We start from the raw sequence: 18341 nt of genomic DNA, 5'->3' as shown, positions 1-18341 counted from the left end.
TTACTTAAGATAGGTTAGGTCAGGTTATATTGGGTATTTACAGCCCCACAGGGTTCAGACACTGCAGGTATAGGCCCCCAAGGGGGGCAAGACCTAAATGAACATAATCGTCTATATTTGCATCATGTGTCTACGGCAACTATCTTTTCAGAAATGTTTTCTATAGGTCTCTGTACGTCAGGTTTAATGACTAAAGGGACGATGCTACTTGTCAACTTACAGATATTCAAACATAAAATCTAAAAATCCTCCATATGCTTGAATATTCTTAAAGTATAGTCTCCTTAAACTAGCTTTGTACTAGACTAATTACAATTAAAGTTTTAAGTTTAAGAAATACAGAAATAGGGTTACATATTCTGTAAATATTTTGTAATATTTTTTTATCAAAACCATTTTTTTAGTTTAGGTACATCATTTCCTTCAGGAGAAAATATAAATATATCCTATAATACAAAGTTATTTTTCTGAAGCTTAAGATCTTAAATTAATGGTCTGAATTTATTATACTCTCCAAAGAAGATTTTTACATGCTTTATATTGGTTTTAGGCTATTTTCCTAACCTCACTCGCCCTGTCCTAATCCTAAGGGTGAATCAACTAGTAAAAGTTAAAACACAAAATTCTCAAAATTCGAATGCGGATGAAATTGCTGAATAACTGTGCCTGTCCCTAAACAAAAGTAGAATTCTAATTTAAGTAATTTAAACACACTTCCCTTCTTTTTTACAAATACTAATTATATACAACAGGAATCTATTGGCAAAGCTTTTCTAAAGTATGTCTTACATGTTTATTGAACATGTAATAATCTTAGCGGACTTGAAGTAAATGAAATGTTTATCAGCGATTTTTACAGATAATGAGTCATTTTTTAGCGCTTATTAAGTCAAACTGTTCTAAATTATTATCATTTCATATACATACATTTGGTCAAAATTAAGAACAGTTTGACTTAGTAAGCAAATTAGACTTTTAAACACAACTTTACGAAAAATACTCGAAAAATTAACCCCTTTCTTGCAAAAGCTTATTCTCTTTTTAAAAACTTATTTTCAGGGAGGTAGGGGGCATTGTACTGTAAATTACAATGGTACCCAAAGCTTCAAACCACGTTATCTTATTCGTTGGCTCAAGAACGTTGGGTACTGAAATTGAATCTTTATTAGTTGGCTCTAAACAAGTAGTGTCGCAAACCTATTTCTACAAAACAGGATTTTTTTTATAAACGCATTTGGGATGTACATATAATTATCATTTATTGTCTTGTCCCTTATAATCCCTGCTAATACTAAACAAATTTTTTCTAGAAAATTAATCACAATCCCTGGATAAATCCAGGCCTTTTCTCCATTTTGTGTGGAATTATTTGTTTCAAGTAGCTTGAAATCTTTCAGCCTGAAAATCACAATGTGAAAAGTCAAGTGTAAGTAAAGCATTCAAGGAAAGGGATTACTCTTAAAAATTCTAAAGGAAACTTGCAACGGTGTCAGTAATTTTAAACCTGTAATTTTCAAATAATATAAAGGTTTGGGCGAATTAAACATTGTAAAAATCATTTAAACCGTGGTATCCTTAACAAGATGCCTTTGTCTGTGTGGATCTGTCTGTGCCGAAAGTTCTCGCTAACCGCTAAATCGATATGGTCTCATTTTTAGTGTAGCTTCTCGTCGGTCATGGGGAAGTTAACTTCGTTTTTGACGGAGGGAACCACCTGGAAAAAATGGCCCTCCATTTTCATAATTATTCTTTTTAAAATTAAAATTGGTAGTGGCAGAGGGGGTTGACTCCCAACCCCTCAAGAGCCCCTAGATTTTTAGAAACCTATAGGAGCGTAGCCGTTAGCAAGATCATATTAAACAATTTTTTCAAAGTAGAATTACAAACTAATTCAAAAACCAATCTATTCAAATTCACTAATTCTAATTCTAATTTTTAGAATTTTTATCTTTCTTCCTAAAAAGACTATGTGTCTTAAAGGTAAGGGCTGGATGGTTCTGATTGGGGAGGGATGTGGGGGGGGGATTTTTTAGATTCAGTAGTGATATTGTAGCCCCAGGTTAAACACACTTCTCTCAAATCTTTTACTCCTTAAGTGGTTTCTTAAGTTTAATATTCCTTACAGTAACAGGACAATTTAGGGCAGATTCCTTTTTATTCGTCAAGTAATTCTATAATTAAATAACTATTAAACAAATTTTCCTTTACTAGATCAAAAGTTTGAACTATGTTAGGACAATATACATTTTGTAAGCTTTTTCTCAAATGTTTCAAACTTTGAAAGGAATTACCCTTTGAAGGTGTAATTAATGAATACAACAAGGGTGTGGTAAGATGGTTTATATGGGGGATTTTTAAAAATTTAAGTTCTTGAACCATTGGATGTTTGTTTTATATTATGAAGTTATAAAAAGAATTAAAGTAATGCTTACATTTATCAAATAGTATGTTCTTAATCAAGAAGCATTCTTCAAGTATCGCTTCAAGAACGATTAATGTCGAGTGGATTAGAACCGGTTCTCAGCCATTCTGAACAATTATGTATATTTTCGTATAATATCCAGTTTTCTACAAATATGAAATGTACAATCAAAAGATTATAACTGTAATACGAGGCTGTTTTGGAGATTTTGACAAGGGTCTTAAAGATTTAATTAAAATAAACCACATATTAATATTTGCATCAAATAACTACAAGATTAATTCAACTAATTTATTTACAATATTAAAGTTTTACAAAACATATTAAACATTTAGAAATTATATAAATCACTAGGTAGAAACATTAGGTTTAACAGTCAGACGCAGTTTTTCTGAAATATTAAATATATCAATTATATTTACTTAGTGAAGTGAATCAAGCAAATATAGCTTGGTCAGTTTAGACAGATTTATTAACACTTAATTCGCTAAAGGCAAACAAAATGCTAATAAATATGATAAACAATAACAGATAATAAATAGATTTACTTAAACAATTTTAAATGACTGAAATTAAACATTCAAAACTAAGAAATAAAGATTATTTGCAAGATTTAATTTTGTTACTTAACTTGGCTAAATACTAATGAACTTGATTTAAACCTATACTTGTAACAACAATTAAAATAATACACAAATAACAAAACTATTCTTACCCTAAAATGAGTCCTTCCAGGTGAGAAATAGGTGTGAATGTATCATCTAGATATCCTAACTCAAAGTAAGCTGTAGCTAAAATCAGCAACTACAAAATTGTACCTAAATATCTAGAATTAGTAGCAAAAGATTGAGTATATCAAATACTACTTTTGATATACTCAACCAAAATACATATAAAAGAATCAATGTAATGGTTGATCAAATGCTTATTAAGATAAAGAAATAAGCTTAAAGTAAAGAATAATCTAAAGCATTACAATAAAACTAGTAAAGCTTTTGAATTTATATCAAATGTTCTGGGGTAAGTGAACAATAATCATAAACAATATTACTATAATACTTTGGGTTCCATGCCTTATAATTAAAAGGACTTACCTAACCAAAGTAGAACATGATAGCTGATTGCCTCTAATTACTTGTTACCTTGAGGACTTTACTTATCAGACTACAATTTTACCTCTAACAACCTGTGCTTTTATAGGAGTTTGAAGATTTAGAAACTGGTTTCGAATGTAAACAAAAATGTACAGCAATATTATCTATTTATTTAATAGAATTTAACATAATTTGCAACGTAATTTTACTATAAAATCTGCATATTTTAAGCTAAAAATTAAATTTTTAATCAACAATTTCATATTTTCCCCTTTGATGACGGCATAAAATATTTGTTAAAATAAAGTACTTTTGTAAAAACTATTGTGAAATCAAAACTAAAATGCAACGTTTTTTGCAATTAAATAAGGAGTTTGGAATAGTTGATTAAATGTTCAATTTTACTCATGAATATCCTGAAATCTACAAAACACTGGGCAACAGCAGATGAGAAAAATTGAACATGTTTAGCTTATATAAATAGATAATTCCTGAAGTAATGAATTATGGCCAAGACTAAACAGTATCAGTTTGATTTGTCTTCTTAAACTTAATTTGTTTTAAATATACTTATTAATGTATTAGACGATTGATTTGTCAGACTTTTACACTTTTTATTACCTCTGTATATTAGCATCTTGAATGAATTATTAAACATCAAAAACATAAAAAAATCAATTCTTTAGAGGATAACTTTAAACTTTCAGTTTTAATTTCATTAATGAATATATTGAAGAATAGTTTAAAAATCAAATGATCAGACAAACTACCAATGCGATTATTAGATCATGGGTTAAAATCTCAATTTGCAAACATTTCTCAAAAAATTTGATAAATTAAAAGTGAAATTTGGTATCAGAAATCTCTCAAATAATATAATAACATATGTAGTATAAATACAAATACTGGAAACATACATAGATATTGATGGTACTTATACCAAAACAATATTTAAAACAGAATAATCAGAGATAAACACAATTTTACATGCTCTTAATGTGAATCAATCTAGTGACCAGAACAAACAAGCATCTACAAATGTTGGTACATCTCAATTCTGTAATACATTGAACATATAAAATACAAAATATCAATACTAAAGGCATTGAATAGATACAATATCAATACATACAGCTAAAGACCACTAAAAGATTGGCTTACCCTTCACCTTGTTAGTATTTAGGCTAAAGACCATTAACATATGTTAGTAATTAGGCTAAAGGCCAAAAAAATTTGTTAGTAATTAGGCTAAAGGCCATTAAAATTAGTTAGACCAATCTTATCTACAATACAATTAATAAAACATAACATACTTAGAATACAAGGAGAATAACCAAACTCTGTAAGATACATCCAATCTTATTTTAAAGAAATTGATTCTCATGGATCTTTGAAAAATTCAAAATATTTTCAATAAATTATCAAAATGTTTTCAATATGAGCAATACAAAAAGTCAAGTGACTTGAATACAAAAATCAGAGATTTTATATTACTTATAATTAAGAATATATAATACAAACTAAGTAATATAATGTACAATTCAAAATACAGAGAGTAACAAAGTAAATTTAATCAGCTAAAATCTCATTTGACATAAAAAAGACTAAATGATCTTTAAATGCTTTATGAAAAGATAATTAAACAATCTCAGATGAAGCAAAGTTTGAATTGCAGCAGCTTTAAAAGAAATGCTTTGCTGAATCTAAAATAGATTTTACACAATAATATAATGGTTCAACACAAAAAAATTAAAGTGATCATTTGGTTTTTTCATTATATCAATTTAATCATTTGCAACACTTTCAGCAAGAGCTTAAACTTTGATAATTACAAAGTTATCAAGACCTTAAGGTGGTGGTTTATCAGTTGGTTCTGGTGTATGATTAATTACCAGTTTTGTACAAGATCCACCAATCATTTCATCAACAGTAACTTGCAAAGACTCAACATAATCAGTTCCTGTCTCAATATACCTTAAATCTTTATTAGACTTGTTATTGGCAGGATGAACAAATATATAATCTTATAGACAAGAATATACTCTTAGGAAATAATTTTCATCATTGGAAAAATTTGAGTATCTAGTAATCAAAATTAAATAAATTGTGCCTTTGTTTAATCAGCATTATCAATTTGCTTTATCAATTCCATCCATCAAGATAAAGCATACCAAAAGATTAGGTGGTGGGGTATCAGTAGGATGTGGGATTGCCAGAATAGGTATGTAGCAAATAATCATCTTGCTATCATGATCAGATTTGGTTTCTGAGATATCATCAGAATCAATAACTGTAACATCATTGGTTTTCTTTTCATTAACATAATTTTCTTCCATTGAAGATATGTTAACAGCAATATCTGTAATTTCATCAACAGGCTCCAAAAGTTTATCAACAGATTTTATAGAATGTGAATTTGATGTTTTGATTTGAACATCTGTTGTAAAATCTGACTCTTCATTGGTTAGATGAATAGGATTCTCCTGGAAATAACTATACCAAGAGTTAAAATTGGCAAAATCAGTTTCTTGATCTGTAGATTGGACAGACATGGTAAATTCATCCTCAATGTTTACTGGATGAATAAGTTTATCAACAGCTGTGTTGACTTTCATAATAGCTGCTTCATAATTATCTGCAAATGAAATTTCTAAGATATTAGAATTGTAATCCTTGATAGTAGAGCCTGTAACAACATGATTAGAATCAGTTTGAAAATCATCAAATTTAATCTTCATTGGAATTAACACAGAATCTTGTAAATCTGTAATATCAATATTTGAACTTATCAAATCATTTGGTTGAAGAATTTGATTTGTAAGAATTTCCAACAATGGCCTCTGTTCTTGATTATCAACTGAAGCTTGAACATTGAAAGCATCTTTAGTTTCATTATTTATTGTAATATCAACAAGAACAGTCCTATAAATAGATTCATTCTGTAGGAAATCATTTCTTGATTCAGCAGATTCATTCTCATCAGAATCTTCAGCAGGGTTGACATAAAATAATCTGTTAGCATTGTAATTTGTAAAACTAACAATATGATCAATAACATCACAAGCAGTAGGATGTTTGACTTCACCATCTTGAAGGAAAATAAAATCATTAATTTCTTCCTTCTGTACATTCATCATGGGATTGTTGCAATAATCTTCTTCTCTTGAAAAATTCTTTTGAGTTTTAGACATATCTTCCTCTTGAATAAAAGATATATCAGTGATGGGGAAATCAAAAAAGTTACAATATTGGTTGCTTCTAATACAACACTGATTAAAGTTGAAATTAAAAATTGAATTATCAAGAATCAATTGATAATAACTATTTAAATCCTTTCCAAAATAAACATCAGTAGCATCAGAATAACAGGAATCAGAGTCTTGTGTATCACCAACCTCATCTATTCCATAGGAATTATCACCAGACACATTGCTAAAACTTGCAGAAACTTTATCATCTGTATCAGTAAGTTTGACATCAATAAGGAGTTTGTATTGGCACTCAAGAAAGCAAAACTTGTTTTCAATTTCAATCAGCTGTTGCTTAATGTCATCATTGGAAAAATCAACCTCTTCTAGGAATTGAAGAGTTACAGAAATGTCATCAAGAATAGAAATTATATCATTCCTTGATTCAACAAGTTCATTAAAAGGTGAACTCTTATAGCAATCAAGACAGTTTGTTAAGATCTTAATTCTTTTTGCTTGACAAAAAAGAAAATCATTACAGTTTTCATTGAACTGTTGTTTCAAATGTGTTCTCCAAATCTTATGAACACTTGAACATTGTTGCTGTTGATCAGTATTGTCATTCTCAACAGACTTTATTTTTGAATCTTCATTAATCAAACTAGTAATACTATCATCTTTACTATCTTGATCAGTAAAAAATCCTGAATCATTTGTCCATTCTTCATTCTTCTTAAAATCCAAAGGATCCTCAACCAAAATTTCAGGAAAAAATTCAGGCGACTTCTCCATAATTAAAGGGTTTACTTTAAAATATTCTTCCCAAGAACTTGTAATTTCACCAGAATCATTTTTAGAACTTGAATCAGCTAACACAGATTTACAGAAGCCAAAACCATTGTCCTTTATGCTTGAAGTATCAGTATCTAAATCAATAAGATTATTAATCATTGTATCATCTAATTTTTCATCAGAACCATCTGTGCTAGATCCATAGTAGCCATCATTAACAGGTTTTAAAATTGCTCCACACAAGTACTTTTTGCTTGAATCTATAATGCTATTAATTTCAGGTTTCATTCCTCCTGGATAGCTTGAACTTGATTCAACACAAATTAAAGGTGTTGGAACTAAACACTCAATACCTGAAGTAAATAAACTAACAAGTGATTCATTGTTAGAAGTTTGATTACAAATATCAATAACTCTTGTATTATTAACATCAATATCTATCAAAGGAACAAGTAAAGAATCCTTTAAATAAGTGTTATCAACATCAGTGTTCATTATGTCCTGATGTATTACTCTTCTTGAAATAATTTGAGTTGTAGGTTTCTTGAACAGATCTTCAAGTACCTCACTTTCTGTAGTAATTTCCTTACCACTAGCAGTAAATCCATTGATGGTTACATTGTCATCAACAGAAACATATCCACTTTCTTTCATCTTCTTCCTAAGTCCATCAGAGATTTCATTACACAAACAATGTAAATGTCTAATTTCAGATTCCACTGTCAACATTGCATTTACTAAACAATCTGCTAAATTAGAGCAGGAATGGATGAAATTAGCCATTAATGAAAGATTACAACCAATCATAAGCACTTCTTTTCTTTGGCACTCCAATAAAATTGATGGGACAGAATCTGATGAATTAATTTTGTTCTTATACTTTTTGCATTTTATTTTCATGTAGTTCAAAAACTTAAGTTGATCAGCTTGATATAGACTTTGAAGATTTTTAATCGTAAGAAGGTGAATAGTAGAAAATATATTAACATCTTCTACAGATTTTGAACCTGAACTCAAAAGTTTACTTAATATTGAATTATTAGTTGACATCTTGTTAGTTAATGATGCCAATATTAAATGCAAGTAAATTTAATTTAATCCTTGAAACAAAAAAAAATTCTTTTCCAGGGGTGACTTTGTTTTAGGAAAAATGTTTTGGAGATTTTGACAAGGGTCTTAAAGATTAAATTAAAATAAACCACATATTAATATTTGCATCAAATAACTACAAGATTAATTCAACTAATTTATTTACAATATTAAAGTTTTACAAAACATATTAAACATTTAGAAATTATATAAATCACTAGGTAGAAACATTAGGTTTAACAGTCAGACGCAGTTTTTCTGAAATATTAAATATATCAATTATATTTACTTAGTGAAGTGAATCAAGCAAATATAGCTTGGTCAGTTTAGACAGATTTATTAACACTTAATTCGCTAAAGGCAAACAAAATGCTAATAAATATGATAAACAATAACAGATAATAAATAGATTTACTTAAACAATTTTAAATGACTGAAATTAAACATTCAAAACTAAGAAATAAAGATTATTTGCAAGATTTAATTTTGTTACTTAACTTGGCTAAATACTAATGAACTTGATTTAAACCTATACTTGTAACAACAATTAAAATAATACACAAATAACAAAACTATTCTTACCCTAAAATGAGTCCTTCCAGGTGAGAAATAGGTGTGAATGTATCATCTAGATATCCTAACTCAAAGTAAGCTGTAGCTAAAATCAGCAACTACAAAATTGTACCTAAATATCTAGAATTAGTAGCAAAAGATTGAGTATATCAAATACTACTTTTGATATACTCAACCAAAATACATATAAAAGAATCAATGTAATGGTTGATCAAATGCTTATTAAGATAAAGAAATAAGCTTAAAGTAAAGAATAATCTAAAGCATTACAATAAAACTAGTAAAGCTTTTGAATTTATATCAAATGTTCTGGGGTAAGTGAACAATAATCATAAACAATATTACTATAATACTTTGGGTTCCATGCCTTATAATTAAAAGGACTTACCTAACCAAAGTAGAACATGATAGCTGATTGCCTCTAATTACTTGTTACCTTGAGGACTTTACTTATCAGACTACAATTTTACCTCTAACAACCTGTGCTTTTATAGGAGTTTGAAGATTTAGAAACTGGTTTCGAATGTAAACAAAAATGTACAGCAATATTATCTATTTATTTAATAGAATTTAACATAATTTGCAACGTAATTTTACTATAAAATCTGCATATTTTAAGCTAAAAATTAAATTTTTAATCAACAATTTCATATTTTCCCCTTTGATGACGGCATAAAATATTTGTTAAAATAAAGTACTTTTGTAAAAACTATTGTGAAATCAAAACTAAAATGCAACGTTTTTTGCAATTAAATAAGGAGTTTGGAATAGTTGATTAAATGTTCAATTTTACTCATGAATATCCTGAAATCTACAAAACAGAGGCAATAAAAACTATTCCAGTTCACGAAAAAAATTTATTTTCATCAAAAATCGTGATACCCCCCCCCCCTCCCTTGTTTTTCTCCACCCATAATAATATAAATTCCTTTATTTTTGGTATAGGTACAAAGTCCTTCATTCAAACTTTACTAAAGTTTAGTACTATCAAGCAAAGTACACATTTTAAAGCACATGACTTAAAATTAAGAAATAAATATTAAAAGGCTAGGTAAAAACAATGTTATTAATGGAAGAGAAATTATTCTTATTCAAGCTTTTAGTATATGGAATGAGGTCCCCATAATATTCACATGAGCAAAATAAAGAGTGGGCTATATAGCAAATGTTCAGAAGTGATAAAAAATCGAGAAAGAGACAATTATTTTCAATACTACAAATCAAGAAACCTTTGGAAAAAAAACATTTATTTATATTTTTTAGCATGATCGACAGACCGACGGACCAATTAAGAATTATAACGTGAAAAATAAAGAAATTTCACATTGCAAATAAGACTTTGGTAAAATCGAAAGACAATTAAAATAACACACTTAGTTTCTTATATTTTTTATTATTGGTAATAATCCATTTATATTTTTTGTGAATATATCCCTTTATATTCCTGCATATTGAACCCTACTTTCTCTCACCTTACATATTAACCCAATATTCTGCCAGTTATAATATAATACTTGTACTTGATAGTTATTATACATAATTCACTTACACTTTAAGTGCACATTTATAGGAGTTGGTCATTTATAAAAGTAGACATATAATTGTATCTTAATGTTAATCTTTTCTGCATTTAAACATTGTTTCGTCCGCCTTAATTGATTTTTTGAATTTAAGGATTTGGAAATAGTTATTTATCACATCGTATTATAGACAGCTTTCCGCGAATAACAAAATGAAAAATATTAAGGTTAAAACCAGATTTTTTAGCCATAATGAGCCAAATGCCCTGACTGACAAAACTGGTTTAATATTATAACTCTTATATTTGTGGAAAACTAACTTATACTATGCTATACATGATTTTTCAGCATGGTTGAGAACCGGTTCTAATCTAGCGGATATTTTTTTGGTTTTGAAGCCATACTGAAAATCTTTTTCTGAATATGTAATTTATTTTACAAAGAAAAAACTTGCCCTTGCCTGTAATTGCAGCTATTGCCATTTTATACAAATAATTCATCCATTCTTTTGGTCTTTATTTCTTTCCATTGAAATGTAAAATGTTTTTCCAGTTGCATTGATATGAAAATTATTTTGACCCATATAAAGTTTCCTTCCGACTTCTCAATGTAAAAGGATCTTCTCAAAACAAGGTTTACACCATTTATAAAAAAAAAACAAGGATGACAGTATCCATAACAGCAAAGCTTTAAAATCGATTAACGAGTCTTATAGCTTGTCGTTCATTGATGTTATAGGAAAAAAAAATTTTAATCATAAAAATTGTTGTCAAAAAGAATAATAATCGGCATATTTTGAATGGAGGTACGGACTTTTCTAGTAAAATTTGCTAAGGTAACAATTAAAGATGCTAAACTTTCTAAATTGTGCCAAACTGTTACAGAAATGATCATAAAATTTTATAGGGCAATTCTAATATGCCTAAATTAACGAAAAGGGCTAACCATTAAGTACATTAATCATAGTAAAGTTTTCTTTATACACGGCAACTTACACTCTGACATTTTCCTTATTACGATACAAAAGTTTGTGAAAAATTAGAACATAAATAATAATTATTACTTTTGCACAAGCAAGCAACCGATAATGTTATCAATTTAACACAGGGATAAATATTATGAAAAGTATACTTAATTTTACTGTAAAATGTATTTATATTGTGAGGATTTAATTAGGGTCGGCCCGTCTGTCCGTCATTCTGTAACGGTTGGCTCTATTCATTAATTTAGACAAGTTAGAAATGTCCTATCGATTTCAAACTTTGCCTGAGGATTTAGAAAATAAAGGAACTCTTGAAATATACCAGAATGTCAGTACGTTCGTTTAAAAAATGTGGGTTTTTATTTGTTTTGACAACGATTTTTTATGTGATATATTTATGCAATATATATGATTTTTGGTAACTGATTCCTAGGCCATCAAACTAATATATGTATTATAAGCAAAGCATCCTATATAATAAAATCCTTAAAATATAAGTGTATTCCTGTATTTAACAGTTTTGCAACAAATTAACTTACATATCTTTAAACTCGTACTCCGCTTTCATGGATGTTGTCATACTTGTTTTTTTAAATTTTTCAAAAGAAATAAAATTTCTTTAGTTATTTCCAATTCCATATTCCAATCTGTGATAATTAAAATTCTATAGTTGTATCATTGATTTACTGGTTTGCAGATTCAATAAAGCTGGTTGCAGGGGGGCTGTGAGAGCTGGGGTAACATGATCAGTATCAATCAGTTTGTGGATTACGAAGAACAGGTACAAATATGGTGGAACAGTTTCCATTCAATAAAAATGCCCCCACCCCCCATTCATATAAAAGTAAATCATAATAAACAACATGTTAAATAGGATAAATAAAAGTTTAAATTGAAAATTAAAACTAGCTTTACAGTTTCTACCAAAGTTATTTTAAAAATAATAGTATTTGTAAAAGAGAAGCTTTTCTTTAATTAGGGTCGGTCCGTCCATCCGTCCGTACGTCTGTAACGGATAGCTTTTTTCGTTAATTTAGGCAGGTTAGAATTTTCCTATCGATTTCAAACTTTGCATGGGGATAACTTTAGTAGTTAGGTACGATTTAGAAAGCGTAGCAACTCTATAATCATCACCAGAATGTCCGTACGTCCATTTTAAACATGTTGTTTTTTTTTACTTTTTTAACCAAAAAAAATTATGTGATCTAATCATCCGATTGATCTGATTTTTGGTATACCGATTCCTGGGACAACAAAGTACAATATTATAATCAAAGCAACTCTATAATCAAGTCCTAAAAATGTAAGTATGTCCATAAACATTATCTTGTATCAAGCAGTTTTTCAATAAATTTACTTACAATTTTGCTTAGACTTTTATACATTTATATTCTGATTATTCAGTTCTGACACTATACAATTGTTTATGCCCGTTTGTCCATCCGTTTCAGTGCTTCGCTTTTATGGATGTTGTCATCCTTGTTTAAAGATAGCTTAGAAAAGAACAAACCATTTTCAAATTTAATTAATAAAATATAATAGGGATAAAGGCTTTTAAATACATAACTAAAATGATATAAAAAGAATGTTTAGAGGATAAAATAGGGGTAATGAGAAGGATGGGGTTAAGGTCTTCATGATGAAAAAAAAATCTTCAAATAATTTTTCTTGTTCTAACATAAAGAGGTCTAAAGTTATGGGTGGGTTTTAAAGTTATTGTTTGTTTTTCCAGATGAAAACCATATATAGCAGGATGCACTGTGTTTGTAGTTGCACTTTAAATTGGGTAAAGTATTATTGCTGCACACATTTAAGAGTTTATATTTTCTATTGCGGCCATAATTCAAAAAAGAACTTTTACTTTACCTTTCCTTATGTTGTTTTAATTAAATCTTTTCTATAGGTAAAGTACATAGAAAATTATTATATTTAAAAAAAATAAATTCAAATAAATAAATTGGTAATAAATCAATAGAGCTCTAGGCAACAAAAGCCAAATAAAAATTTTAAATTTTAAATGGTATTTAGGATATTAGATATATATAAAATATAAGGGACTGGGAAACTGATCAAACAGAGGCCTGTGTGTGCTAATAAATTATGTAATTGAGTAATCAGCAACATAATTACAAACATCCCAGGACCATTATCTCAACTTTTACACAATCTTATCCTAGGATATTTCATTTAATTGAAGCTTCCTAAAGGTTTTTATCAGTTGGTTGATTAAAAAAGGAAAAATTGACAAGGATGATTTGATTTAAAACAGCTAAAGTTGATAAAATACTTATAATTTAAGTATTTTCAATATTAAAGTTTCTATACCGGCCATAAGAGGCCTCTAATTGCACTTAAGCAAAGGGAAGGAAGAAACATCTTCAACAATTTAAATTTTAGCTAAATAAATATTTTTTTTATAAAGTGTTGGGATTTGTTTATAGGACGATAACTCTTAGGAAGGTGTCCTCCCCAAAAATATTTCAAACCTTCCATGGACCTCTATTAAAGGATTAAATTGTCTAATTGATTAACAAGATCCTTTGCAGCATAGATAAACAGTCGGCAGTTCAATAAAATGATTCTATTATCTATAGAGCCAAAAAGAATTAGTATTAAACAACCTAATTTTTAAATTCATCCAATTTAGGTTATTGGACGAGGTGAATACTATGGTTGGCAGAAACCTTTAAACTCCTGGCTCAAGTAAGCTTTCATATACTGCCAATTTGGTAGCACAAAGTCCATCCGTATGTTTGTCTGTCAACGGTTTAAGATCTCACATAGTTATGAATTTTATAGAATAAATCTATCCATAATATCAGAGTTTTAAACTATTTGGGAGTTGTGACACAATCAGAACCCCCCCACCCCCCCCCCCCTCCCTCAAAAAAAGGTATGATAATTATAACAAACTCAAGTAACATGAATCATTTTGGATAATGAGCATATATTAGCAGAAAACCTTTAAATACCTAAATCAATAATAAAAAAAAAGAAGTAGGGCTCATACCCACTTCTAACAACTTGTGGATTTGATCTACAACCATATCACTCTTATTCTCAAAACTCTAGGCAATATAAGTCTGAGTGCTTTAATATCTAGATTTCTGGCATTTAGAAGCACTAATTAAATCTTAGTTGTATACAATATTATATTACAATTAGATTACTTCTTCTTTGATTACAATATTGTCTTTTCTTACAATCATACAAAAAGCCTTGAGAAATAACTTTATAGACAAAGAAATCATTATTGTGCTGAGTAAGTCGTGATATTATAAAAAAGTTATTATAAATCCAAGAAAAAGAACCTTGCACAAGAAAAGAATTTGTAAAGTCTTACAACCTTTTGACTATCCTTTTGATTGAAATTTTTGCTTAACAACATACCAATTGAATTGTTTAATTCAATTTGATTATATTTTTACAAATATTTCAACCTTTGATTCGATTTCATGTCCTAAAATATAAAGAAATAGTTGCAAAACCCTTTAGGTAGGGGCGAAGTATTTCAACCCAACATATTTATAAGGCTTTCTTGAAAAGTACAACACTTTCAGACCAGATAATTCAGATAATATATATAGCTTCTCTACTTATTTATATTTCAAGAAAATTGAGGAATGATGGACATTTCCTAAAAGAGTATTTTTGCAACAAGATATCTGCAAGCCAAAGTTTTGCAACCGAACTCTTATTACATTTGGTGAAAATTGTCTTGGGACTGTAATCTGTCCAGATACAGAACTTTCTTACAACATCAAAGATTATCATTACTTTCTTAAATTATATATATTTTTGTTGTCATTTCTTTCTATCATTAAGAACTTTTGAAAGTTTTTTATAGTTATATTTTTATTTAAGTTATAAAGAAAAAAAATAAACAATAATTTCCCCAATAAAGGAAAGTTTACTTAAACATTAAATTGTAAACCAATAAAATTTCCATAGCTACCATGATATATTTTTATTGACATAATTATTCAATTTTTAGTCTAATAAAATATGTTAATAAACATTTATCGCATCATATTATGAATCCCTTACCGCGGAAATTAAAATGAAGAATTATAAGATTAAAACCAGTTTTGTGAAAATCATAGATTTGATCAAGATACTCCCCCCCCCCTAAGTTACATAAATTGCAGTTGCAAAACATAGATATCTTTTAATTGCTTTAAATATTACAAGAAAGGTCACAAAACCCTGAACAAAATAAACTTTGGCCTATATATAAATAGAATCAAAAGTAATGCAATCCTGAACCATCTAACTAACCATCCTGTGTTTCCTCAAACTAATAAAACCTGGAACTAATTCTCATTTCAATAGAGTTGGATTTAAGTTTGAGATTTCATTTATCCTCTCCACAACTCATTAAAGAACAAGAAACTAAGACACACAATCTAATTTTGCTAAACCTGAGTTTACTACTTGGTTTCTAGTAGTGAAGCTGCTCTATATTTGCAAATGTTTCTTCATCTGTCTGTCAGTTCATTTTGTATGTCAATTGGAAAACTTTATTTTAATATAACAAAACTGAAAATGTGAATAACTGTTAATTTTTTCATTATAAAACTCTTATTTTAGTAGAATGTTGCTTTTTTCCAATTTCAATCTATATAAAAAAATATTTGTTTGCATTAAATTGCTGTATTGTTACACAATATAACTAAATTTTTTTATTTTAGACCTTTAAATGATTGGCAGTCGCCTTTGAGGTAAATTGATTTTTAATCGTTCACCTATGCAAAGTAAAATAAACAATTAACAATATAAAACAAATATTAATTATTATTAATAATTAATTTACAGAGATTAATATATAATAATCAATTTAATTTTAGAGAATGGCAATCTCCTCTGGGTAAGTTTTTTTTTAAATCAAATATTTTAATAGGGGGGGGGGGGGGTTAATGCAACCATCTCGTAATCAGTGAGCAAATGGCACTTAGAATTCGAATTTTGATCTGAAATTCTGCATGAGTAATCCTTGGTAGGTCTATTTTCCCTAAATTGAACAAAAAGTTGGAAAAGTAACGGCTAACGGCTGGCGGCACAGCAGTTTAGCCATTTTTGGGCTATTTTCAATGCAAATCATCACGAAACCTATCTCCACATAATACTATTTTCTGCTCCAAAATGTTTTCAAACGGTTCTAGCCGGTAGTTGCTGGTACTAGAAATCTGAAAATGTTGTTTTTTATCATTTCACATGATTTAAAGCAAAGATATGTTTCAAAAAGTTGATTCCTTCGTAATTTATGACAGATTTGCCCTAAAAATAGCCAAAAAAAATGGCTAAACGGCTGAGCCGTTAGTCGTTACTTTTTAAACTTTTTTGTTCGATTTAGGGAAAATAGACCTACCAAGGATTACTCATGCAGAATTTTAGATCGAAATTCGAATTCTAAGTGCCATTTATACATTTTGTCTTAATTGTTGTTGACTGGCAGAAAAAAAGGAGACAAAATATTTTCAAGATGTAATTTCGAAGTCAATCTAATTTCAAAATCCTGCTTGAAATTATTTTTTTTTAAGAATCATGTTTTTCATTCAAAAAAGTTTAAACCATTACAGATGAGTGGTCTATCTTCAATTATTTAAATAATATTTTGAATTTATTTGAAGTTGATTGGCAAAATCTGAATCTGTCCCAGAAGATCCAAGATCCTACAGATGAAGAAACAGAGGTCACAGATGCCAATACTGAGGACAAACTTGTTGAAGCTCAAACACAAACAGGTGAATTATAGCAACAGGTCTGAGCTGGATCTTTAAATCATTTTAGTGGTGAGCCAGATCGGAGTGCGCCGAATTTCAGCCAATCACAGCGCGGCATTTCAGAAAATTTTGTGCTCTCATTAGTGGAAAGTTGGCTCACCCCGATCTGGCTCACCGCTAAAATGATTTAAAGATCCAACTCAGTTATGAGTCTATGGGTTTAACAAATAGAGTAATTTGATAAATAAATAAGAAAATAGTAACTGAGTAACTTTATTACAAAAATATTATAAGGTTTCTACTGATATTTATCAGTGGAAAAAAATGGAAAGATTCAAAGAAAAATAGAAAATGATTAAATGATTTTATAATATTGTTAGGTGAAGATAGTGAAGCAAGCTCAAAACCCTACCAGATGAAAACTAGAAAGTGTGGAACCTATACAAGTAATTTGCTCAGTATACAATCATCTACTTCACCAGAAGGCATAGACAACTATAAATAAATTAAATTAATAAAAGATTTTAGTCCTATGTCTTATCAAGTTAGGACATCTTTTTAGAATGTTAATGCTTTATACACTAATAGCGGCTACGCCCCTAGAGGCCTTTAGGGGCACTTAAGGGATAGTCGAAATTGATAACCCAATTTCTTATTTTAGATTTTAAAAGAAAAGTAAAAAAAATTTTGGGGGGTAGGATTTTTCATTTTTTGAGGGGGTTTTGGGTGTGTCCCATCCCCCAAGAAAATAGTTATAAACTTTCTCAGGACCTATGAGAAGCTACCCTGTTAAGAACCTGATCGGTTCAGCAGTTAGCGAGATCCTTCGGTACAAACAAACAGACAAACATCCTGTTACTTTAGTATAAGGATGACTTCTTTGGTGTTAAATCTTAAGACTTTAAAAGTCTGTAAAATTATCTTTACTTATTACAAATAGAAAAAGATTTGGGAATAG

At 28.9% G+C, this 18341-nt stretch overlaps 2 protein-coding genes and 2 long non-coding RNA genes across 7 annotated transcripts in view; 1 reads left to right on the top strand and 3 right to left on the bottom strand.

Moving 5' to 3' along the window:
* Glyp (glycogen phosphorylase) overlaps positions 1-18341 on the bottom strand; it is a 148892-nt gene that overhangs the window by 113729 nt on the left and 16822 nt on the right. The window lies entirely within an intron of this gene.
* LOC145324948 (uncharacterized) lies at positions 2700-3663 on the bottom strand. The gene is made up of 2 exons (XR_013881362.1): positions 3138-3663; positions 2700-2813 (listed from the first exon to the last, which is right to left on the bottom strand). It is a non-coding gene; the product is annotated as an uncharacterized LOC145324948 (long non-coding RNA).
* On the bottom strand, positions 8730-9693 carry LOC145324947 (uncharacterized). Its single transcript, XR_013881361.1, has 2 exons — positions 9168-9693; positions 8730-8843 (listed from the first exon to the last, which is right to left on the bottom strand). It is a non-coding gene; the product is annotated as an uncharacterized LOC145324947 (long non-coding RNA).
* On the top strand, positions 12356-17907 carry LOC145324944 (uncharacterized). The gene is made up of 6 exons (XM_080167707.1): positions 12356-12441; positions 14308-14363; positions 16352-16381; positions 16508-16527; positions 17291-17404; positions 17764-17907. The coding sequence occupies exons 1-6, from the start codon at positions 12403-12405 to the stop codon at positions 17886-17888; spliced, it is 384 nt and encodes a 127-aa protein (XP_080023833.1). The 5' UTR covers positions 12356-12402; the 3' UTR covers positions 17889-17907.

The sequence above is a fragment of the Acartia tonsa genome, chromosome 7 (assembly GCF_053477335.1).
Source record: "Acartia tonsa isolate MP-2025a chromosome 7, ASM5347733v1, whole genome shotgun sequence".
Taxonomy (NCBI): domain Eukaryota; kingdom Metazoa; phylum Arthropoda; class Copepoda; order Calanoida; family Acartiidae; genus Acartia; species Acartia tonsa.
The sequence above is the reverse complement of the archived record's forward strand: the minus strand, read 5'-3'. Positions and strand labels throughout refer to the sequence as shown.

Excerpts from the sequence above, each read along its gene's own strand:
- LOC145324944 (XM_080167707.1), top strand. The coding sequence starts at position 12,403 with ATGATCAGTATCAATCAGTTTGTGGATTACGAAGAACAG. Across the intron at positions 14,364-16,351 it reads CCTTTAAACTCCTGGCTCAA|ACCTTTAAATGATTGGCAGT; the intron begins GTAAGCTTTCAT and ends TTTTTATTTTAG. Across the intron at positions 17,405-17,763 it reads TGAAGCTCAAACACAAACAG|GTGAAGATAGTGAAGCAAGC; the intron begins GTGAATTATAGC and ends TAATATTGTTAG.